Consider the following 25,542-nt stretch of genomic DNA (forward strand, 5'->3'; position numbering starts at 1 on the left):
AAGATATGAGGAGCTAATTCTACTTGACGAAAAACGACTAGAAGCTCTACATCACACTCAATGTTACCAAACTCGTATGGCTAGGCATTTTAATAAGGTCAAGACTAGAAACATCAAAGTAGGAGACTTGGTGTTAAAAGCATTAAGGAAAAATGTTTTAGATCCAAGGGGAAAATTCAGACCTATGGACCCTACATTGTCAAAACAATCCTGTCAAGAGGTGCAGCAAAATTAACTGACATGGATGGCAATGAGCTCTCGAACATGACAAATCTTGACCAACTTAAAAAATACTACCCATAATCACTTGAGTAGGACACTCAAGAGAGCTACGTTTGGCATGATTCCTTAAGAAAGGATACGTAGGCAACCCTTTACGGGTGCGACCACTTTATTTTTTTCAAACCTCGCATCCCAGACTTAATAAAGAATTCAACAGAAGATCGACGAAACATCGGCGTCACAGAAAAAATTCTAGCGCCAGCCGATGAACATTAGCGCCAGACGACAGCCTCCGTTGCCTGACGCCAGACTGCCGCAACTGGCGCCAGTCACAGAATCGTGGCGCCAATTACTGTAAAATATCTGGGAATATTTCGGTGTTTTTCGGAAAATTTTCGACTTCCGTACTCGAAAAAATTTCTGGAAAATTAATTTTTCGGTTTTCATTGTTTTAATAAATTAAATTTAAAGTAAACAATTTAATTAAAAAGCTGGAATTTCATTAATAAAATAAATTACATTATTGATGGAATTTAAATAAAGCTTAAATTAATTAACTTTGAATTTAAAAACTAAGTCTAATAATTGAAAATTAAGCAATGCTCTTAATCTTCTTTCTCTTTCTTAGCCCTCTTCCAATTCTTATCTGCGTCTTCTTCCTCATCCATAACTGTAGGGAATAATTTCAAGCCTTTAAAAATCCCACTAGCTTGAACCCCACTGTGATCATACACTAAAGTACGGTGGCGTCCAAAAGGGAAGAAGATAGAGCAAAAGAGTCGCCAACAAGTTTTTAAGGAACTTGTAAACCGTTCATAGGATGAAGGTTACACCCCTTAACGATCCAAGAGATCATCAACTCCATAAGTTTATGAACCAAATAAGGGTTCGGGGATGATGGTACAAATCCAACCTAAAAGAGATTGAACCTGCCCTAATAATAGGCCTCTACTTTATTCTGATCGTATTCATGTGCGCTTTCTGACTAACATACAATCAATAGGATTAACCCTAAACCTGTTTAATCTATGTTGGTTGAATATAATGCACAAATAAACTATTATTGGCGATCACTTGAATTATAATCACAATTAACCTAACAAGATTATTAATTATCTTATTAAGCGTGTTTGCAAGTACAAATTCCCTTTAAACATTCAATAAAGGTGATCAAGCAATAAATAATAAATAATATATATCAAGCAACATAATAAATAATCAACATCATTAATAATAATAATAATCATAATCATGTTAAAGCATAGCAAGATCCTAGGCATGATACTAACAAGATTAATAACAAACCCTAGCATGTCACTAAACAATAAAAATCAAAGCTTTAGCCCTAACATGATACTAACATGAATTAACATTAGGAAGAATATAGGAAGCATCGTACTTTTAATCATACTTGATATTAAAGTTATCCTAGACATGATACTAGGAATCAAAATAACAATCTAAGCATGATATCTACATCATAATATCAATTAAACCATTAAAGCACTTACTTGGATGCCTCGTACCTCTTTCTAATAACAAAATACACACGTTAAAAACTTCAAGGAAAATAATAAACAAAGAAATTAAATTAAATAATTGAAAGAGAGATTTGGGACCAAACCCTCAGATATTAAAACCTTTCACGTCTAGGGCGAAGGCAACTTCGAATATGGCTAGGCGTATCAAGATCTTGTGAATGCGGAATTTTGTATGAGAAAGTAAAGTATTAAAGGAAGAATGAATGAATGATGTAGATGAATGAAGAGAATTAATGAATAATTTTGTGAATGAAGAGAGTTGATGATCGATGATGAAAATAGTTGATGAAAACTTAAGAATAAAGAGAATTGGTGACTCTTGGTGAATGAAAACGGAGTTTTTGATACGATATTTATAGAGAAAATCAGCCAAAAAAGATAATTTATCAAAACAGAGTCTGAAGATCGAAAAACTAACTTGGCGCCAGCCCTGGCTCATTGGCGCCAGGACCAGTGGCTAGCGCCAGGCGCCAATGGCTGGCGTCTGGCGCCAATGGCTGGCGTCTGGCGCCAATGGCTGGCGTCTGGCGCCAATCCTGATTCCAGGCGCCAAGGCCTGGGGTTGGACGCCAAACCGGATTTTAACGCGTTTTCGAAAATCTGATAAATTTCCCGTACTGGAAGATAAAATAATATAATTTCAGTCGAAAATGCTATTTGATCTGATTAAAACTCTGAAGAATCCTAATTGAATTAAGAATGATAAAACCTTCTAGAATGTTCTAGAAGACTAAAACCATTCCTAATTACATTAGGAATGATAAATCATATTAGGCCCTCCCCTAGATCATTGGGCCGTACTTAAAGCTCAAACCGGGCCCAGTTTAGTAAATTGGCCATAAATTCCTCAATATTCATCGGAATTGGGCTTATAATATATCGTTGGAAAGGTCTTTGCAAACCCCATTCAACTACACCACTATTGGACCCATATCATGGACCAACCAAACTGGATTGGCTGTTTTCTTAAAATAAAGTTTTCAAAAACAGAGAGAAGAGAAAAGAAAAGAAAAGAAAAACTTTCCGCAACACTAGACCTTTCCACACTTTCGTTTCATTCGATTATGATTCAACGTGAAAGGTACTCATCACTGGGTTTGGTTTTGGGGAGACACAAATGGGTGTCTACAGAAGCCCCCACTTTGACTGAGTTTGGAGAAACGCATGTTTCGAAAACGAAAGCCAAAGTATCGATAGGGACGGAGAATGATTCAGAACGTTCTGCGATCCTAAATCAATCTTGTAACGCCGATACCTGCAAAACTAACATTAGTTAAACAGATAGAAGAGTTAAGAAACGCGTATCTTGCACCGTCAAGCACACGTCTCTGAAAGTAACCGATTGCTGCTGCTGCTGTTGTTGTTTTGATGACCTCCTGCAAGCTAGAGAATGCCATCCCGCTTGAAAACCGCTACGCCTTGTAACTGCTTCCAAATTAGAAGATTGCTTCGCCTGAAACTATCCTCCTCCGCAATGATAATATTCCACATCCTAGGGAACATCATCGAAGATCATTTCTCTTGAAACAATCCTCATTCGCATTGATAATATTCCACATCCAAGGGAATACCATCGAAAATTGCTTCCCTTGAAACAATCCTTAGTTTTTTTTTTGTGACAACCCTCCACAATCTAGGGAACGCCGTCTTGCTGTTTGTTTTGACGATCTTCCGCAATCTAGGGAACGTCGTCGATCAATGTTGCTACATCTTGAGCCTTTTCTTGAATCATAGTGACAACCTTTCCAATCATAGCAAAAGTCGTCGAAGACTGCCCATCTCGTGCTATCTTCTCAAATCTTGGGTGACAACCTCCACAATCTTAGCGAATGCCATCGAAGACCGCCCATCTCGTGCTATCTTCTCAAATCTTTGGTGACAACCTCCACAATCTTAGCGAATGCTGTCGAAAATAACTTTACTTGAAGTCATCCTCAGTTGTTGCGATAATATTCCAAAGAAAATTACCGAAGACCAATACTTGTCGATCTTTAAAAGTTCGCCTGAACTTTGCTTTTGCTATGCCTGTACGTCGGCGCTCTCGTTGCTTTGAACCTATACGTCGGTGCCTTTTCTGCTTTTGAGCCAATGCCTAGGCGCTTTAAGCTAAGTGAGACGATCTTTTCATCAGGTCGATCACTTTACGTAATCAAGCCAATTACTTAATCATGTCAAATTGCTTAGAGGGGCTAACTGGCGTACCAAGGAACCCAAAATATATTGAAGAAAGCTAGCACAACCCCAACAGGTGGCTAGCTGCTTTGGCGTCGCTGAAAATCAATCAGCACCAAACATATGGCATTAGCGCTAGGCGCTGGAATTGGCATCTGGTGCCAAGCACAGAAAGTGACGCCAATGCCTAGGGACTGGCGCCAGCACGGATTCTTCTTTAAATTCAATTTTCTGTTTTATTTCTTGCTCTGTTCGTCGCGAACGCTGCGATAGGGTCTTCCCTGTTCTGCTGCACCTGTATTTATTTTGACTATAGAACTTTGCCAATCTCTTTAATTATCTTAGGGTTGACCTAAGGCTTAATGTTGCTTGACTCATCGACTTGACACGACTCAAGGCATAAACTTGACTCGATATGACTGACTGACTCGAGGTTGACTCGACTCGAAGTAACATGACACATGTGACTCGTGACCCGTGTGTGCATAGTGTTGATTATGCGACTCGAAAATGCAAAAAAAAAAAAAAATTCCGTCATTTTTGTGGAGGGTACCGACTTTCTCCCGAAAAAGAAAGACGTGAAAAAGAAAATCAAAAGTTTGAAGATGCATGTTGAATGAGCTTAGTCAAATGTTGTTCGATACTATCTCTCAAGGTTCAAGGATTAATTCATCCTAGGCTATCTCAACTGTTAACTCCATGATGAAAGTATTTGGGTAACTTAGGCACGGAGGCTAAGCACTTCAAACTTCGATGCTATGATGATTATGATTGATGAGTGATGTTGATATGACAAGGCATGCTTCAACGTTAAGATTTCATGACAAAGGGTTCCTAAGGGAAGTATTTGTTCATGTGTCTGTGATGTGTGTGATAGTGACACTAAAGTTAGGCCGCAAGAGCGAAGTATGTGGAAAAATATATTATTGAAAAGAGTCAAATGGTGGTGACTCTTAGGCTAGGTAAGCTAATGAGCCCCCAAGTCTAGCTCTAAGTGAATAGGGATGAGCACAGGGGATCCCTTGATATGATCATGGTGTGAATGTGAATATGAATGCATGTTTATTACGGCCGCACCTCGATGTGAGGTTGCCTACGTATCCGTTAGGAATCAGGCCGAACGTAGCTCTAGCCGAACCTCGCACAAGTGTGTATACCTCAAAAAGGTCTTTCTAAGGGTTGTAACGTGGTTAGGCTAAAGGTTTGAAGAAGAAGGGGATAAAGGCTCAAGACCCTAGATAAGCCCCTAAGGTGTGCAACCTCGCTTTCGAATCTTTATATTTTTATGCTTGAGGTTTTCTACTCTTTTTTAGCTCTTTCTTTTGCTTTAGCATTTATTTCATTTTTATAAGTGTGGGCAATCCCGATCATGCGGTCTATCACTCACTTGGCATTCATGTTTCTCAGGCACGGTACCGAGCACTCAATAAGAGACGCAATCTGAGACGTGTTCTTATCGAAGATATTTTCATATCGAAGACATTGGAACACTTGCCCTTTTGTACACTTATTTTTATTTTTTTGCTTTTGCTTATTTTTGCTATTTTGATTTTCTGAAATCACTCAAGCTTTGTTCTTTGAAAACTGCATAAGTTGCACACCATCCCATCCCAAGGATAGATAGATGTAGGTTGAAAAAAGAAAGGTCGATCGTTAGACGAGGCTCAAAGTGGTTTATGAAGAAAGGATTTGTAAATTAGAAAGGTGAAAGAATATATGATGTGGCTACAAGGGGTGCCTCAAATCCTTAGTATACCTTGTTCTTAGCTCGACATGGATTTTTTTTTTTTTTTTTTTTTTTTTTTTTTTTTGGTTTTGAATGCAATGTAATGAAATGATCATATGCAAGGAATTAAATGCTCATTTTATTAAGGGAAAAAGGAAAAATCTACAAAATTAATCTAAAGGAAAAGAAAAGGTGCCTATGTTAGACTTATTGGGGAAAGAAAAGATGAAAAAGAAATAGAAAAAGAGGCCATGAAATCTTGTCGTTGAAGCTCGCCTCTTGTCTTGTGTTTCTTCCCTTATCATTACTCGATTTTCTTGTCAACTGGAGGTATAGGAAGCTTGTTGTTATCAATCAAATGTTGGATAGCCTCCTTTAGCTTCCAACAGCTCTCAGTAGTATGACCCCTACCTTGATGGTACTTGCAGTGTTCGTCTGGATTCCAACTAGGCAATCTCTTTTCAGGTGCGGGATCTTGAACAGGTCCAATGGGAGTAATGAGTCCTTTGGCATGGAGTCGATCGAAGGCAGTATCGTAGCTCATCCCAATGGGGGTGAAGTCTTTCCTTAGTTGCTTCTTAGATCCTTGGTTATCCATGGCTAAAACTTCACTGAGATCAAAGGTACTAACATTGTTACTAGAGTGGGTGTTTTCGGAAGAAGAAGGATTGTCGTTCTTCTTTCCTTTCCAGCCACCGTGGTTACTATTGTTAGTAGCTTTTTGCTTTGCAAGGTCGTCTTCGATTTCAATTCCGATGTCATAAACGGCCTTGAAAGTATTCAAATTGTGTTGATATTTTAGGTGCTTTGAATACTTTTCTTGGAGATTTTTGATAAACATCCTCACAGATTCCTTTTCGGTGGGGACTTCAATCATCCTAGCGGAAGTTTCCCTCCAATTATTAAAGAAAGAAGTAAAGCCTTCATTTTCGTTTTGTCTTAGCATCTCAAGTTGTCTATGACCGGTTTCAACTTGGATATTGCACTTGTACCTATCAACGAAAGCGTTTGCTATCGATTCCCAGGTAGAGGTTTTCTCCTTGTCAAGGGAGAAGAACCATTGTTGGCAAACGGTTTCAAGAGATAGTGGGAACAGAGAGGGGAAAACCTTCTTATCGATACCCTTAATGGTCATTATAGTTTCAAAAGCTCTTAGATGAAAGTAAGGGTTATCTGTTGCCTTGAATTTTGGGATGTCGTTGGCATTGAACTTCTGCGGAAGAAGATCTTTGTCCACCGAGACCCCTTGTGATGTAAGCTCTTGAAACTTGTAATCACTAGAAAACTTGCTTAGGCTCTCTTGCATGAGGTCCATTTGTTGTTGCTTCACGGGATCATCAACCTTGAGGGTGAGTAGCTTCAGTGTTTCAGTCATGGTAACCAATTGGTTCCTAAGCTCATTGACTTCTTCTTGAGTTGCCATTATCTTCTTAGCCTTCCTCTTTTGACGAATCGGTTTATCAAAAAGCGAGACTTGAATAAAGCGGTTGTCCTTGATTAATCGCCCTTCTCTCCTCGACCAAGTACTGTGGAAAAGGAATTTGGGGATACTTATTGTTAATTATTTGACTCAAATTTTATTCAACATGCAATGGATGGAGGAGGTGAAGAAAGATGGAAGAATGTGAAGAAGATTTAGGTGGAGGGATATGAAGAATTAGGAATAGAATGTACCCCCCAACTCAAATGACGGAAAAGACCGACTTATGCATGAACCTAAGACATGGCCATGGTGATGTGTACTCAAAGTGTGTGCTAAGACTAGTGAGTGTAGGTGACATGTTAAGACTCGTGTCATGACCATGTGGATAGATTATGTGACCAAGACTCGATTAATGGCTTGACAAGGTGTTATTGACAGCGAAAATTAACCTAATTAATTAGTAAACTGGTTAATTAGACCCTAGGTGATGACTCGACAAATAATCCGAACTGTCGGCCAAGCGACAGGACTGGCGTCACAATATGGTGATTGGCGCCAGACTTTTTAGTAAATGTCTGGCGCTAAACACCATGCAGTGGCGCTACAGTTCAAATTTTGGCACCAATATTGGAGCCTCATTCTGGGACTGTTTTCGATATTATTAGTCAACTGGGGTATGCCTAAAGTCGTACTAGGTCAATTCCGATTAAAAGAAGAAAAAACTTTATTGACTCGAATTAATTAATTAATTAATTAATTAGGCAAAGTTCTTTAAGTCATTAATTATAATCTCAACACAAATCAACAAATGGTTAGGAGGAGCATAGGATATATATGCACAACAAATAATGCACAATTAGGCAAGTAGGCACAATATGATGCAATGAGTTCGCAACCTAACCATGGCTCTAGTTCTCTAAAGTTCGGGATATGGTTTAGTCAAATAGGGTCCATGGTTAATTGTCCAGATGCACCGCGTAGAAGCCTAACCGTGAAGGGTTAACGCGTGTGGATAGAACACCGTGAGTTTTTAGAAAAAACTCACTTCCATGGTTTAGTGAATTCAACCTCTCAGATATACCCTTTGTTGCCAGGAGCGTTCAATCGGGTAGATAGAGCATGAATTCCCAGAGGGTTATGTCCATATGTAGAACACATATGGGTTTCAGAAAAGTGAGAAAAAATTCAATCAGGAAGTAGGATCGAGCAAACAATACGAAAAACCGGTCGAAATTAGAACGCATATTTCTGGCTCGGTATTGGGGGAAATTGGCGCCAGCAAACAGAGACTGGCGCCAACTTTTAACTGCAGCGCCTGGCGCCAATACTGGCGTCTGGAGCTACGGCAAAAAGTGTGGCGCCAAGCTCTGGCCCCTGACGCTACTTCCCACATGCCTCAGCAGCTTTCTGTGCTCAATAAAATCATCCAGTTTCGCGCAGTGTTATTTCAGTCCTAGTTGTGAAAGACATTTCTCAAATTCCTACGTGTAAAATCCTATGTTTTTGACTCATTACGGATGGTCTTTCCAATGAGAACCTTTTTATGCATATGACAATAATGTTAATCAAAATTACGCACATGAAATACTTAGAACTTTTCGAGTCTCATCCACTCATTCTAAATCATTGCCGAAACAAATTCAGGAATTAAAATAGAAATCCTCCCCAGTGGAGTCGCCAAAAACTATAGGGAATAATTTCAAGCCTTTAAAAATCCCACTAGCTTGAACCCCACTGTGATCATACACTAAAGTACGGTGGCGTCCAAAAGGGAAGAAGATAGAGCAAAAGAGTCGCCAACAAGTTTTTAAGGAACTTGTAAACCGTTCATAGGATGAAGGTTACACCCCTTAACGATCCAAGAGATCATCAATTCCATAAGGTCATGAACCAAATAAGGGTTCGGGGATGATGGTACAAATCCAACCTAAAAGAGATTGAACCTGCCCTAATAATAGGCCTCTACTTTATTCTGATCGTATTCATGTGCGCTTTCTGACTAACATACAATCAATAGGATTAACCCTAAACCTGTTTAATCTATGTTGGTTGAATATAATGCACAAATAAACTATTATTGGCGATCACTTGAATTATAATCACAATTAACCTAACGAGATTATTAATTATCTTATTAAGCGTGTTTGCAAGTACAAATTCCCTTTAAACATTCAATAAAGGTGATCAAGCAATAAATAATAAATAATATATATCAAGCAACATAATAAATAATCAACATCATTAATAATAATAATAATCATAATCATGTTAAAGCATAGCAAGATCCTAGGCATGATACTAACAAGATTAATAACAAACCCTAGCATGTCACTAAACAATAAAAATCAAAGCTTTAGCCCTAACATGATACTAACATGAATTAACATTAGGAAGAATATAGGAAGCATCGTACTTTTAATCATACTTGATATTAAAGTTATCCTAGACATGATACTAGGAATCAAAATAACAATCTAAGCATGATATCTACATCATAATATCAATTAAGCCATTAAAGCACTTACTTGGATGCCTCGTACCTCTTTCTAATAACAAAATACACACATTAGTAACTTCAAGGAAAATAATAAACAAAGCAATTAAATTAAATAATTGAAAGAGAGATTTGGGACCAAACCCTCAGAAATTAAAACCTTTCACGTCTAGGGCGAAGGCAACTTCGAATATGGCTAGGCGTATCAAGATCTTGTGAATGCGGAATTTTGTATGAGAAAGTAAAGTATTAAAGGAAGAATGAATGAATGATGTAGATGAATGAAGAGAATTAATGAATAATTTTGTGAATGAAGAGAGTTGATGATCGATGATGAAAATAGTTGATGAAAACTTAAGAATAAAGAGAATTGGTGACTCTTGGTGAATGAAAACGGAGTTTTTGATACGATATTTATAGAGAAAATCAGCCAAAAAAGATAATTTATCAAAATAGAGTCTGAAGATCGAAAAACTAACTTGGCGCCAGGACCAGTGGCTAGCGCCAGGCGCCAATGGCTGGCGTCTGGCGCCAATCCTGATTCCAGGCGCCAAGGCCTGGGGTTGGACGCCAAACCGGATTTTAACGCGTTTTCGAAAATCTGATAAATTTCCCGTACTGGAAGATAAAATAATATAATTTCAGTCGAAAATGCTATTTGATCTGATTAAAACTCTGAAGAATTCTAATTGAATTAAGAATGATAAAACCTTCTAGAATGTTCTAGAAGACTAAAACCATTCCTAATTACATTAGGAATGATAAATCATATTAGGCCCTCCCCTAGATCATTGGGCCGTACTTAAAGCTCAAACCGGGCCCAGTTTAGTAAATTGGCCATAAATTCCTCAATATTCATCGGAATTGGGCTTGTAATATATCGTTGGAAAGGTCTTTGCAAACCCCATCCAACTACACCACTATTGGACCCATATCATGGACCAACCAAACTGGATTGTCTGTTTTCTTAAAATAAAGTTTTCAAAAACAGAGAGAAGAGAAAAGAAAAGAAAAGAAAAACTTTCCGCAACACTAGACCTTTCCACACTTTCGTTTCATTCGATTATGATTCAACGTGAAAGGTACTCATCACTGGGTTTGGTTTTGGGGAGACACAAATGGGTGTCTACAATAACCTTAGCTAGTAGGCATCCTTTAGAGGACCTACATTCAATCTTTGAGTAAATAGTTTCTCCCTTAGCTAGGACCTCATGCTTCTTTTCTACCCAAGTCTTCTCGCTGTGGTGTCAGCTTTCCTTTTTCCTTTATCTTTCGCAGAACTTTTTTTCTTAGGCATTGTATGTAGGTGTTTTGAACTCAACTCTTTCACCCAAGCGTTCCTTAACAGGAATCACTTTATCACCTAGACGACTCTTCACATCAGTTTTACTCTGATTTTTCTTCACGTCCTTTGAAGGTTTCTTCAGAAGCCACTTTTTCACATCATTGGGCAAAGAAGGAGGAACCTTTTGGGTAATCACTTCCCATAAAGGTCTAGCGCTCCAATAAGCATCAAATTTGTCTACTTCCTGAGAGATAGGGAACTCGTAGGGACGACGAAGATCACCGGAAGGAATTGTTTGAAGTAGTCCGTACTGTCTTTTTACCCTGCAGGGATAATAAAAAGTCATTCGAGACAAGCTTGGAAGACGGCAGAAAGGCTGCTTGTTGACACCAACCATATTTTCTATTTTCCACCAAGGAATGACCCACTTGATGGAAAAATTGTAAGACTCGAAGACCTTCTTCCATTCGTGGCGCCCCATCTTAGAGAAGCGTTTCTTCCTTCTCACGAAGCAATTTGGAGTATACTTCTCAATATTGTCTGGAGGGCTAATTAATTCCAGTCTTTCCATTAGCCACATCTGTAAAAAAAAATTCAGTGCAAATAAATTATTATTACTATACAAAAATATATTTTTGATTTCTGTAATTAAAAATATTATTTTTCTACCTGTAATAAAATTGGAGAGCCCCGGAAAGGTGCTTTTGGATTCTTCTTTAATTCATCAAGACTAAGCATAGCCTCTCCAACTATTAAGGGCATTGGATTTCTCCCAGATTTAATCTGCTCTAAAACAGTGGATATAATTGCTTGACCCTCATTATTTTTACCACTAGCGAAAAAATATTGATTAAGCATGCAAAAGAGAAAAGCTCTTTTCTATAAACATGGAAAGACTCAGAATAAGGTCTATCAAAATAATGGCGAGCAAATTCTTTCAAATTAACTATGCTACCATCTATTATTTTTGTTAGATCTCTGTCTTTTAAATTAAAGAAGCGCTCAAAATCCTTATAATAATATTCGTTTATTTTAGGGATTACTACAAGATCTAATGCAGGGAAGCCTAAAATAGCACCGAATTCTTCTGGCAAAGGGTTAATTTCATCATACCCTAATCTAAAGCAATGAGTATCCACATCCCAATATTCTAGGGCAGTATGAACAAAGTCTAAATCAAGATCTACCCCTTTGACACCATAAATATCCCCCATGTGAAAAACATCTAACTCTTTTCTCTCCTTGGCAGTAAAAGACCGACACCATTCATGAGTGAAGTTGGTAAAACTTTTAGAAACTAGAGACATGATTGTTATTTTCTCTAAAAGCTAAGAATATATTTTATCTGCTGAAATTATGAAGAAAATCGGCTGGGAAGGAGGCTATTTATACACGAAATCAGAGCAGTTTTATTCCAGAAAGGATTCAGAGTCAGCGCTCATCAGCGCCAGACGCCAAACATTGGCGCCTGACGCCAAGGCCTGGCGCCAAACGCTAAGTGTAGCGCCTGGCGCTACACCAAAACGAGTGGCGCCAGGTGGGCTAACGTGTTTTAAAATTCGAGCTTTCCAAAACCACCGCGTTTTTGACTTGATTCGAATCCGACCACGACTTTACGGCCTTTTATGCTTCTTTTACATCTTCTCTTTTAAAAAATTTTCATTTTTTTCTTCTTCTTAATTAATATAACTATTATATTAATTATATTTTTTTTTTTTTGAATTTTCATTTCCAAGTTTTTACAACTCCAATATTTTTTGACTTTTATTTTTTCATTTTTTCTTTTGGGGGAGAAAGTCGGATACCCTCCATCAATAATAAAAATGACGGAATTTTCGCGCAAAATTAATTTTCACAATTCTTTGCACACACAAACATGCACATAAAAAAACGAAATAACGATAAATGATGAATAAACTCATAAGTAATATGTATACAAGCATGTCTAAATAATGAGTCTAAATAAAGGCAAAGTTCTATACAAAGTCAAAATAAAAAAGTACAGGAACAAACTACGGCGCCGGGGGACGTACGCCCATCATCTCATAAAACTGCGCCGTACGAGGAGTAACCTCCAGCTCCAGCTCCAGCTCCAACTCCGGTCTCCTCGGGAGGTGGAAAACTCAGCACAGGACCCGTCCACCCAATATCAACCTGATGCTGAGGCTGCGGAGGCTGCTGCGATGACGAGCCGACCTCGTACATCCCACCACCTCTAAGAGCCGAGGTAGCCTCTCCCTGGCCTACCGGCGCAGCATGTGCACCCTCAAATGAAGAGCCTGAGCCCTCTACCGCCTCGGTACTGGCAACCTCAGAACGACCGCCCCGACCACCCAATCCAGTGCGGCGACGTCTCGAGCTAGACCTCGCCGATTCCCTCCGCACCTCAAGTCTCGTACGGGTACGAGAAGGAATGGGCTGACCCTGAAAAAGAAACCAAAATCAGAAATATGCAAAATAGAAGCGGTAATGCAAAACACAAGAAGGGAAGCTACCTCCGGGAAGGCGTCGTCACGATAACATGTAGCCACGTTCCTCATCCGGACGAGCTGGCTCCGAAAGGCATCTATGCATCGTGCCATCACCGTGACCACCTTGCGCGAGAACTGTCAAGAAAATAAAGTCAGTAAACATGCATAACATATATGGGCAAAAGTTGCAAATAAATAAGATTACTCGAGTCTGGTGACGAGGAATCGACCGCTCCACAAAGCGCTCGCCCTCAGGAGCCGGAGGAATCATCTCCTCAATCGGGTCGTATGTCCCCTGGTAGTGGATGGACATACGAGGTGGCACGAACTCAGAAGGTCCACCCTGACAAAGCAATTCAAAATCAGTAAAGCATTACTTGGGGGCTACTTAACGAAAGGTAAAAGCTGAAAATCATACCGCCACCTCCTCAGCCGGTACAAGGACTGGAGCTAACAACGACAGTAGCTCCTCCTCATAGCACCGCCCAAGGATCGTGTAAGATCGCCAAGGGGTACCAGCTCCCTCTGACATGCTCACCAACCTCGCAGCATTAAACATGTGACGCGGTGGAGGAGCAGGAACGACAAAAGTGTCCGAGGAATGCTGAATAGCAACCCTCTCTCCAAGATACACAATTGCTCCATATATCCCCAAGAAATAGCGACGCTCAGCAGTATATTGCGCAACTAGTCCAGGGACAGTCAAGTCGACCCACGGTCGGTACAGCACGTCAGGCTCCTGCAAAGAACGTCTATCAAACAAGAATCTATCAAAGGTATTACAAAATGTTCAAATATGTAAAGAACCATACTGAGATGATCCAATCTCTGACATAAGCAGTGGACATCCCAACACGTCGGCTTCCCCAGGAAGCACTCAATGGAAACCTGCGCGGCAACGGTCTCGCCGGCGCAGCTGAGGGAAAGTACTCGTAGAACCAGATCTACAAAAGGCAAAAATTATCAGCGAGTGCTGACTAAAGCTTAGAGCAAAACTTTACAGGAGATAAAGTATACCTCTACGACTCTCCAAAAGCCAGATAGAGCAACGTTCCCCGTGAAGGACCGATGTCGACACGAGTCCCGTAACGCTCAAATGAAGTCAGCATAGACCAAGTTGGCCCAGTCGTAAGTCCCGATCTGGTGTAAATCACGGACGGGAGGAAGGTAGTAAAGCAGCGCTCTACTACCCTTGTCAAGGGAAAACGTCCCTGACAGCAAGATAAGTACAAGGATGCGCACCCGCTGCTCTCGGGTAGTCGCATCATCATCAAAAGCCGTTGTTAGAGTCGAGCGGCGAATCCCCCTCGCGCTGAACTGAGTCGACTCCACCTCAGCTCGAGCCCGAACAGCAATCGGACCCAACAGCTCATCGAGCTCAGGAGAAAAGACGCTGATCTCGCTGTCGAACGGCAGCGCCACAGAGCTAAACTCCAGTCCCGTAATGAGACTGAAGTCGGTCGGGGTGACCGTCATCTCACCCCAAGGGAAGTGGAAAGTGTTAGTGGTGTCCCAAAAGAACTCCACCAGAGCACGAACTACATGGTGACCCCCGCTAGAGGCAATCATGGCCTATGAGGTCTCAAACAGTGCAGTCAGTCCGCAAGACTCCCATAGAAGTCTCGTCTCGTCGTCATTGGCGATGTACATCTTTCACATCTTGTATCTATTTGTGTCTCCCCAAAACCAAACCGGGTGATGAGTACCTTTCACGTCGAATCATAATCGAATGAAGTGAAAGTGTGGAAAGTCTAGTGTTGCGGATAGTTTTAGCTTCTTTTCTTTTCTCTCTGTTTTTGAAAACCTATTTTAAGAAAATAGTAAATCCAGTTTGGTTGGTCCATGATATTGGTCCAATATTAGTGTAGTTGGATGGGGCTTGAAAAGAGCTTTCCAACGATATATTATAAGCCCAATTCCGATGAATAATGAGGAAGTTATGGCCAAATTACTAAACTGGACCCGGTTTGAACCTTATATGCGGCCCAATGATCTAGGGGAGGGCCTAATATGGATTTATCATTCCTAATGCAATTAGGAATGTTTTTAGTCTTCTAGATTCTTCTAGAAGGTTCTTTTCATTCCTAATTCAATTAGCAATGATAAATTAACTTTTGTTGACTTTTTAGAGTTTTAATCAGAATAAAAGAGTGTTTTTGAGGAAAATACGATTTTATCCTCCTGTACGGTTAAATTCTATCTGATTTAAGAAAATGCATCAAAAAATTGATTAGCGCCTAACGCCAGCATTAGCGCCTGGCGCTAAGCTTGGAGCCTGGCGCTAGCATTAGCGTCTGGCGCTAACTTCGTTTTTTCACTTCAGAACTTTGGTTCGATTTTCTATCTTTTTGGCTGATTTTCTCTATAAATAGCCTCCTCAAAACTCCGTTTTCAATCACCAATTCTCATCTACAATTATCAACTCTCTAGTTTTCTAATTCTCTTCTCTCTCTAAGCTAAAGCTTATTCTTCTCTCTCTTTTCTAAACTAGCTTTTTACAAACAAAATTCCGCACTCACAAGATCTAGAAACACCTAGCCAAATTCGAAGTTGCCTTCGCCCTAGACGTGAAAGGTTTTAATTTCTGAGGGTTTGGTCCCAAATCTCTCTTTCAATTATTATTTAATTTAATTATTTATTTATTTTCCTTGAAGTTACTAACGTGTGTATTTTGTTATTAGAAAGAGGTACGAGGCATCCAAGTAAGTGCTTTGATTGTTTACATTGTTGTTATGATGTAGAAATCATGCTTAGATTGTTATTATGATTCCTAGTGTTATGTTAGGGCGTTTTGATCTTCCTAGTATCATGTCTAGAGTAACTTTAATATCAAGTATGATTAAAAGTATGATGTCTTTTATGTTCTTCCTAATATTTATGATCGTTAGTATCATGTTAGGGTTAAAGCTTTGATTTTTATTGTTTAATAACATGCTAGGGTTTGTTATTAATCTTGTTAGGATCTTGCTATTATTATGCTTTAACATGATTATTATGATTATGATTATTATTGTTATAATAATTGTTATGATAATTATTATTATGTTGCTTGATTATATTTATTGTTATTGCTTGATCACGCCTTTTATGCATGTTTAAAGGGAATTTATACTTGTAATCACGCTTAATAAGATAATTAATAATCTTGTTTAGGGTTAATTTTATTATAATTCAAGTGATCGCCAATAATAGATTTGTTTGTGCATTAATATTCAACCAACATAGATAAGCAGGTTTAGGGTTAATCCTATTGATTGTATGTTAATCAGAAAGCGCACATGAATATGATCAGAATAAAGTAGAGGCCTATTATTAGGGCAGGTTCAATCTCTTTTAGGTTGGATTTGTACCTTCATCCCCGAACTACAAGTCATGGTTCAAGACCTATTGGAGTTGACGATCTCTTGGATCGTTAAGGGGTGTAACCTTCACCTCGTGAACGGTTTACAAGTTCATAAAACTTGTTGGCGACTCTTTTGCTCTATCTTCTTTCCCTTTGGACACCACCGTACTTTAGTGTATGATCACAGTGGGGTTCAAGCTAGGGGTAATGTTTGAAATATTCCCTACACACGGGTAAATCAGTGTTATTAGTGTTTATATTTTGATGATTTCTTAACTTTTTACAATTTTCAAGTGTAAATTTAATGCTTATATGTAGCCCTAAGGGCTATGTATAACATTTTCCTGTTTTTTTAAATGCATCACTTTGATTTTTACACTATTCACATACCATGGTTGACTTAAATTTTCAACTCTATAAAATAAATAAATGTTATTATATAATAAATCATTAGATTAGTACTGATGTCTAGCTTTATAATATAATTTTTTCACAATTTTTACTAATAGACAATTAAAGATATTAATGGTTAAAGTTGTATCTCAGCAAATGTGCCGATCAAATTGATGCAAATAAAAGAAAACATAGGGAGTACCAATTCTACAAAATTACTTTCTAAGCTTTATATTTGTCTTATCTAAAATTTGCTACAAATAATTTGCAATACTTGAACATTAAAACCTCTTCTTTCAACTCGATAAAAAGTATGATACATGAATGACTTGATATTGACCCAATAATAAGGTAAAAAAAATCAATAATAACTCTAGTTTAAAAATAACCTTATTTGGATATGAATTGGTCAACTCGATTAAAATTCAGTCAAACACAGAAAGGAATTGAATTGAAATTGACCAATTAATGAGTCAACGGATCAACCTTGTTTTAATCAAACCGAACTTGACCGAACCGAAATCAATCCGACCCGAAATTAACCCGGTTGAACCCGTTTTGAACCCGATCCGAATTTGTCTGAACCGAACATGAACCGATTTGGAGTTGACCCAACCCATATCCGGCTCGAACTCGATAGACCATGACCCGAATTTGATCCGACCCGACCCGATCCGAATTAAAAGAATAATTTTTACTCGAACATACCTGATTCAAACAGATTTGACCCGAAAAAACCCGACCCAAACTCCATTCAGTCATCCGAATTAACATCTCTAATTGCAATAAAAATTTATACAATATTTAAAGGATAAATTGATTATTTTATGGAGTAATTACATTCCTTTATCAAAACTACAGTTGAGGGAAAAATCTTACACTATGGGATGTCACTTGCACATATTACTAGAGTAGAGAGAATAAAAAGCAAGTGGGGTAGCTTGTAAATGTAAGGTAAAGAAGTTACCCCAAAAAAAAACGTGTCAACTAAAAAAAATCTTCATAAAAAGAAATACGTATCAACCAAAAAAAAATGGAGGGGGTATTTTTTTAAATACGGTAAAGTGATATAGTCGTGAGAATGGTTTACATCTAATTTACTTGATTGAATTTGAAGAATTGAGAAATGATATTATTTCAATCTTGCATAATTTTTTATCAACAAAACAAATTCACGATGGGACTCATTACACTCAATTTTATCGAAACTAATGACAAAAACACGAATAACCATATTGTGGCCGAGACTTTAATACGAAGTAGTCTTAATTATGCTATTTTTGGATAACAAATTAGAAGAGAAATGGAAGGGAGGGAAATAGGAGGAAGGGGAAGGAAGGGAAAGTGGAGGAAATGATGAGCTCGATTTTCCCTCCAAATCTCTCCAATTTTGAAGGGATGGTCTTTATTAAAGGAGGAGGGAAAATGGATCCCTCCCTCCCCCTCCCCTTTCCTCCCCCAACATATTATCCAAATAAGGAAGTTTGTCTCCCTCTCTTTCCCTTCCTTTCCTTCCATTTTTTATTATCCAAACATAGCCTTATACTATCGAAACTGTAGGAAATCTTATTTGTAAATGTGTTCTAGATATCAATTCAATTTTAGCTTATGAAAATCATCAAGCTTATATTGATGTTCATTATTTTCAACTTTATTTTATTGTGTAGCTCCTTCCAAAGTTCCAAGCTTGGATATATATTGATTTAGTTAAAGGTAAAGACTAAAACAGATCCGGTCTACAATAACTTATTGTAGACCCAACCTTCTAGTACACCATACGAATGTGATTATATCATACGAAATGTGATTATATTAATACAAAAGTGATTATATCATCCTGAAACTGTTATGTAAATGTATCACTTAAAATGTGAATTTATCATTATAAAAAGTATCAAATAATAAATTACATCATTCAAAAGATGATTTTTAAATTTTATCATCCTAAAGATAATTATATAATCTCATTAAATGGTTTAATATGAGATTATATAATTCAAAATATGACTCACAAAAGGATAATTATATCGTCTAAAAAAGTGATTATATCATCTAGAATGCGATTATATCATTTGAAAGTGTCAAATTTTGGGTCTACAATAATTTATTGTAGACCGGGTCCATACAAGACCAATTGTTATTTAAAACTTATAAGCCAAAGCACCAGCATGAATTATTGGCAGGATTGATATTCATGAATATATTTTAATCAATCATAATATTTGATGTTGAAGTATATTTTGTAGGGAATTAGGGATGCATCTCGTTCACAAGAAAATAGTTTTTCGGAATTATACTAGAACAACATTTTTTTCCTAAATTAAGGAGAAAAATAATATTGCCTCTAAACAATCAGTACATAACAAATTGATTTAAAATATTTCATTACTCTCCAAATCCTCCATAATTGACTCAAAAAATAAAAGAAGCCTTTCAAACCCTGACATTTAAACCAACCATAGAATCCTAAATTCCTAACTAGCTAGCTCAAAGTAAAAATCCCCGTTTGATGTTGAAAGGATATACTCTACAAAGTAAAAGGCTACAAAGTAAAAGGCTTTGTATCCGCGGTTTTCACCTAGCATATTTGAATGGGGTGTACGAAAAAATACAGTGAGCCAGTCTATAATGACGGCACTTGGAATCAAAAAGACAGTAATTCCAGCTGATATCTAATGAACCAAGCTTTGCTTAAAAATAGCGGAGTGATTTTTGTAAGAAAACAAAATAAACAACCACGTTATGGTTGAGGTTACAATTTCCGCAATGATTTCATAGTCTCCAACTCCCACATGGCCCACACATGTATCTAATCCAGCTTATCACTAAGGATGGCTTCATCCTACCTCAAAAGAATCATGTAATTCTAATCCGATAGTTTTTGCTAATTTATTACAGTTCCAGCAAAATTTGAAAGGTTGAATGCGATAAAAGATAAAAAAAAAAGACTGTTGCTGAGGCCTGAAACCAGCAGCCAGAGTTGCAATATTAAGGTTGACTATTACGGCAGCATGACCTTGTCTCTGATCCTACAATCCAACTTTTTTCTCAAACTTCTGAATTTGGTTCAGGAAAATCCATGTCATCTGAAAACAGATCACTCAGAGTTAGATTATGTTGTAAAAGAAATGACCAGAGAGGAAGAAATGAAATTTAATTTGCGTTTGCAACGAGCAAGAGAAATGCAAAAGAACACCTTCAAATATTAGACTATAAGTTAGCAGATACATGTGGGCCTGGACCAGGCTCCCTATCTTAGGTATACAAGCTCACCAATGTGGCAGCTTCTCTTCCCCTCGTATCTTAGGTACACAAAAGCCATTTTTTTTTTTAATGATTTGCTCATTTAGGATGGTCTCAAATGTGAAAAGGTAGTCCCAAATGAGCACAAAAAAAATAGCCTTGGTACACTTAGGAGCATAATAGATGCGCTCATCACAGGGTTCAAAAGGTAATGACAAGTGAGGGCGTGAGGCGTCAACTTGCAAGCATTTAGTCCAGTATACCCCGATGATAATGAAAGAAAGAAAGAAGACAAAATAGAGAAGGAGCGATGAAGAGTTATATACCATGACATGTGGGGCAATTCTAACACAGTAGACAGGGAATCCAGTGTAGAACTTCAAGGGTCCACCAGCTTTCAATGTTTTCATTGCACAGTCCAACGAACCAGTATATGGGTACTTCCCGGTAGCATCAGGTTGCATTTTCTGAATTTGTGTTTTCACGTAATCAAATGGTAGACTGCAAGCAGAAGCGAAGAATCCAGAAACAGCACTAGCACCTGTATGGCAATAAGTGGATCAGATAAACTACATACAAGGGTCTTACACAGAATTATTTCTCATGCTTCAATGTTTGCAACAACTTGAACTGAGAAAGTACTTGAGCCAGTTCAACAGCAGACAAATACTGATTGTCTTCCAGGCAAATGAGTTCGGAAAATGTGTGCCAAATATTCATAAATTTTAATTATTTTATTGATATCTCCGTTTTTTTATTATTAAAGTTTATTTTACTAATAAAATATTTATTTTACACTGAGGTAAGATTTCAATACTATGCCAACTATGCAATCGAGAGAATAGATGAATCAAATATATATATATATATATGTGTGTGTGTGTGTGTGTGTGTGTGTGTGTGTGTGTAATTAGTGCTAGCTTATGCACTTTCATCTCCAATAGTCCAATCCATTGATTACAATTTGCACTTGATCACATAAAGTTAGACTAGACTAAATACTAAAACCTTTCAGCCTGTTCAAATATATCTCTCTTCACAGAAGTATATGAAAGACTGGAGCTAAGAAAATGGATAACTATAAATAAGCATGGAGAAAAGTACACTTGAACAGGAAAACTTGCACAACATAAAGCAACAAAAACAATCATTAATTTTTACGGTAAATCTATCCAGCAAAGTTTTCACATTGACACTAGCCTCATCCAAGGAAATGGCATGCCAAGAGACCAATAAGAAATGTTCAGGTATCAGCAAGTAGTATATGAGATTATAAGCTGATAATCCATCACCCAAAAGGAAGTAGGGTTTCTTGGTGTTTGTTTGTTTGACAAATTTAAAAGTAGGCTAACAAAAAAAGCCCAAAAGATACATCCACTACTCACCGAAAATAAGAGCTAAATTGGGTGGAACAAAATATGTAAAAACAGAGTGGTAGAATGAAAAAAAAAAAACTTGGCGAAGGAGAGAAGGGAGCAACCAGTTCAGCAAGTAGATGAGCAAATCATCTTACCTACAATAGTAGCAGCTTCACCGAGGCCAACAGAATCCCTAAAGAATTCCACAGATTGGTCATAAGAGGCAAGCATTCCCATATTCAATGCCATAGCTCTTACAACAGTTGGACCTGCACCTTTCCAGAGTGACAAAACTCCCTCATCAGAAACAATTCTGTAGAGGGCATGGAATGCGTTCTTGTAATGTCTCCGCTGTGCAGCTGGCAAAGTAGCATCAGCTTGCATACGAATGAGTGCAAGATCAGCGGGACTACCAACAGATGCTCCAATAGCACCAGCAGTTAATCCACAAAGAGCCTTTTGATACAAAGGCAAAGGCTTTCCATCATTAGCAGTTATAGCTTTGTTCGTCAATATCCTGAAGACAATAGAAGACAAATAATTAAAAGAATGATAAAAAAAATGGAAGATGGAACAAAGTCTTTTGAAATCAAGCAAACTTAATATTTAAAACACTTGATAATAATATGCTCATGAAGAGCATTAATGCATAATACTTCCCAGCACACATTATGTCAATCAATACATGATATTGTTTTGTGACACCAACTTGTCATTATCATAAAACTCAAGGTCTTTTCTTTTACAAGGAGCAACTTATAATAGAGCTTGATACATATGCACTATTGCACTATCAATCATATCACCAGAGTAGGATCATATGACAGATCAGAGGAACTACATGTAGTATTTCTTATGAATCAAATCAGATACTTAGATGGTAAACAAACCGAAAATTACAATGATTGCACATCAACCAGAAATTATTCTTACCTGAAAGACCCAAGTCTTGCTGTTGTGTATGTGGCCTGCCTAAGCAAACCAGCAGACAGACCCTGCACCAATAAGAGTCGATATGAGATAGATGATCCATACGAGTGTTAAAGCAGCCAAATAAATTACTTCAAATAAAATCCCAATTAATACAAGGATATACATCTAACATTGCAGATCAATTGACAAGTTGACATACTTATCATCATAGGATAACATGATATTTCCATGATTCAATCATGTCCCATTTACTATCATATTGCCGAAGAACCAAGGTTCTCCGCTATGTAAGCAGAAAGGAGATCTAGAAGCCAGCAATGCAATAAAGGAAAACAGGTCAGACAAACCACATACAACCTTGCAAAACACTCAATATGCTAAGGATTGCTAACAATCATCATACATTGCAGAAAAAACACCTTATCAGAACACAACATGTACAATTCTGAAATTAATCCATACTAGTCATTACACATTGGTTAGTCAGCTTCCAAACCAAAATGAGATAACAAACCAACAATACATGCAGAACAACAACTAATCAGACCACAAAGTGCAAGGTGAACCACTCAAAATGCTAACAATCATCAGATGATAACACATCTATACCCATGATTAACCCATTTTCCATTATAACGCCGGTAACCAAGCCTCGAAATCGAAAGCTAAATAAGATCAATAAATTCCACCTTTTGTGCACATAAATTTAAAAAAAAAAAAAAAAAAAAAAAAAAAAAAAAAAAAACAGATCTATAAAGATTCAGACTTGTAAGGTACTGTAAACACGAAAATTGCACGTACAAAAATTGACAGAAATCGAGATAAAAGATCGAAACAAACCTTGTAGAAGGTACCAATACCCTCATTTGCAAGCATGTTCTTGGTAACTTGAACAGCTGAACCTTGACCCAATTGAATTCTCACCTACCCATTTCACAAAAACATCAAATACAACACCAGATCACACAATTTCAACTTAAATAAAATACCCATTTCATAAAATCAACCAAAAAAATCAAATACAACCCCAGATCACAAATCCCAACTAAATAACAAAAACCCCAAATCAACATTTCAACCTAAAAATTCAAAATTCCCAAAAATCAAAACCCAAATGTAAATTCATGAGAAGAGAAAAACCTTGATCATATCGATGGGTTGAATGACACAGGTAGCAAGCATACCGGAAGCACCACCATTAACGAAAGGTTTAACAGTGGGCCAAACTCCGGCAGGCTTAGCGGATTGATCTGCTGCTGCCATTTTTATTGCTGAAACTCTTTCTCTCTCCTCTAGAATATACCCAGAAAGCAGAGAGATCTAAAGAGAGAGAGATTGTAGTGAAGTCAATCGAAGAGAGAGAAGAAACGGCGCTTTTTCCACACTTATAAAGAGTGTGAGAAGTGTGTTGGGAGAGGCAGGAGAACGAGGGTCTTTGGGACGCTCGCCAAAATTGAGACTTGAGAGTATGACGTTGCGTTTTCTGTAAGCCTAAGTAAGTAAGCAATGCAAAAAGAGAAGTGGAAAGGGATGGGACCTATATAAAAATGTTTGAGATATTTGCTATGAGATGTGCTAGTTGTTGGCATGCTTCATGTTGCCTAGCTACTTTTTAAAAAAATTTATTTAGGCCCTGTTTTCCTCGCCTTTAGTTTGACACAAAGTAACATTAAAGGTACTCCATAGTTTGTATACAACGAGATAAAAGTTAATGACATTTGATTGGATAAAATTAAAGATAATGAGTTCAAATTTTATGTTTGAGGTTAATCATATAAAATGATATAATATAAGTGAAATTCAGATAAAGTAAGCAAAGATAAGACAGTCCTTAATGAGATATGATAGGATAAGATTAAGGTTTGTAAGTTCTTACCGGATTTGATTGAAATGAGGTTAACCACATATGGTCATATGGGATAAAATAAGAGAAATTTGGGTAATAATACATTCTTTAATAAGTATTCTGTGATTTAGAGTGTGTTTGGTTAAAGAGAAGAGGGAAGGGGGGAGAGAATTGAAGAATGATGATTACTTTTTCTTCCAAATGTCTCTAATACTCCTTCCGCCCCATAATATATTTCCTGTTTTCTAATTTTGGTGATTCAAAATGTTGTTCCTGTTTCTATTTTTGGATTGTTAAAAAAAGTTTCCAAAAATTAGTGAAGATTAATATATTATAATAATTAAATTTCTAAGGCTAATTGAAAAGGTCAAGCTTATTTAATTATCAAGCTAGTAGCTAACCATTGGGGCAAAAAATAGCTATAAAGAAAGTTAGCTTGAAATTATATGTGGCATGATAAGCTAATTTAACAATTAGCTTACCATTGAAGTTGCTCTTATATCCTCACTTTTTTAACTTTATTCATTGTACTTCCTAATTTACACTAGAATTTTGTACATGTTTTGTATTTTTTTTCCACTTTCTCACTCTAACTTTTGTCTATGGTTGTACTTTTCATTTATTAATTTATTTCATCCACTTTCTCCTCCTATATCTTAAATATCGTGAAAAAACAAAAAATATATTATGGGACGGAGGGAGTATTAGATAAATTAATTTCTTACTCCTCCGTTCTTAAATTAAAAGTCTATTTCTTTTTATTATGTGAGCAATAAATATGAGAAATAGACTTCTAATAAAGGGACGGAGGGAGTATGGTTTAATCCCTCCTCTAATTCCCTTTCTTTCTAATTTTTTACAACTTAATCCCTCCTTTTCGACCTCTCCAATTCTCTTCCTTCTTAATTTGTTATCCAAATGAAAAATACTTCATCCCTCCATTTCCCTTATCTTCTTTTCCCTCCTTAGCCTAAAACATTTCCTTAAATCGTATTATAAAAACATTGACACCAATTAGAGGTCTTCTAACATTTTAGGTGATATAACATTATGAGCGAAATGTTCAGATAAGATAAAGGATAATAAGCTTAA

The 25,542-nt window shown here is 37.4% G+C and overlaps 1 protein-coding gene across 1 annotated transcript; it reads right to left on the reverse strand.

Moving 5' to 3' along the window:
• Positions 1-19,739: 19,739 nt before the first annotated feature.
• On the reverse strand, positions 19,740-24,070 carry LOC145632165 (mitochondrial dicarboxylate/tricarboxylate transporter DTC-like). The gene is made up of 6 exons (XM_081684467.1): positions 23,745-24,070; positions 23,445-23,528; positions 22,605-22,666; positions 21,827-22,188; positions 20,640-20,854; positions 19,740-20,156 (listed from the first exon to the last, which is right to left on the reverse strand). The coding sequence occupies exons 1-6, from the start codon at positions 23,865-23,867 to the stop codon at positions 20,100-20,102; spliced, it is 903 nt and encodes a 300-aa protein (XP_081540593.1). The 5' UTR covers positions 23,868-24,070; the 3' UTR covers positions 19,740-20,099.
• Between the last annotated feature and the right edge of the window lie 1,472 nt (positions 24,071-25,542).

This window comes from Chenopodium album, chromosome 5 (genome assembly GCF_948465745.1).
Source record: "Chenopodium album chromosome 5, dcCheAlbu1.1, whole genome shotgun sequence".
In the NCBI taxonomy this organism is placed as follows: Eukaryota; Viridiplantae; Streptophyta; class Magnoliopsida; order Caryophyllales; family Amaranthaceae; genus Chenopodium; species Chenopodium album.

What these genes read in the sequence shown, in the direction of transcription:
- LOC145632165 (XM_081684467.1), bottom strand. Translation starts at nt 23,867, where the DNA reads ATGGCAGCAGCAGATCAATCCGCTAAGCCTGCCGGAGTTTGGCCCACT. An exon ending in GCAAGACTTGGGTCTTTCAG is followed by an intron (nt 22,189 to 22,604) that starts GTAAGAATAATT and finishes TATTGTCTTCAG; the next exon opens with GATATTGACGAACAAAGCTA. An exon ending in GAATTGCCCCACATGTCATG is followed by an intron (nt 20,157 to 20,639) that starts GTATATAACTCT and finishes ATCTGTTTTCAG; the next exon opens with ATGACATGGATTTTCCTGAA.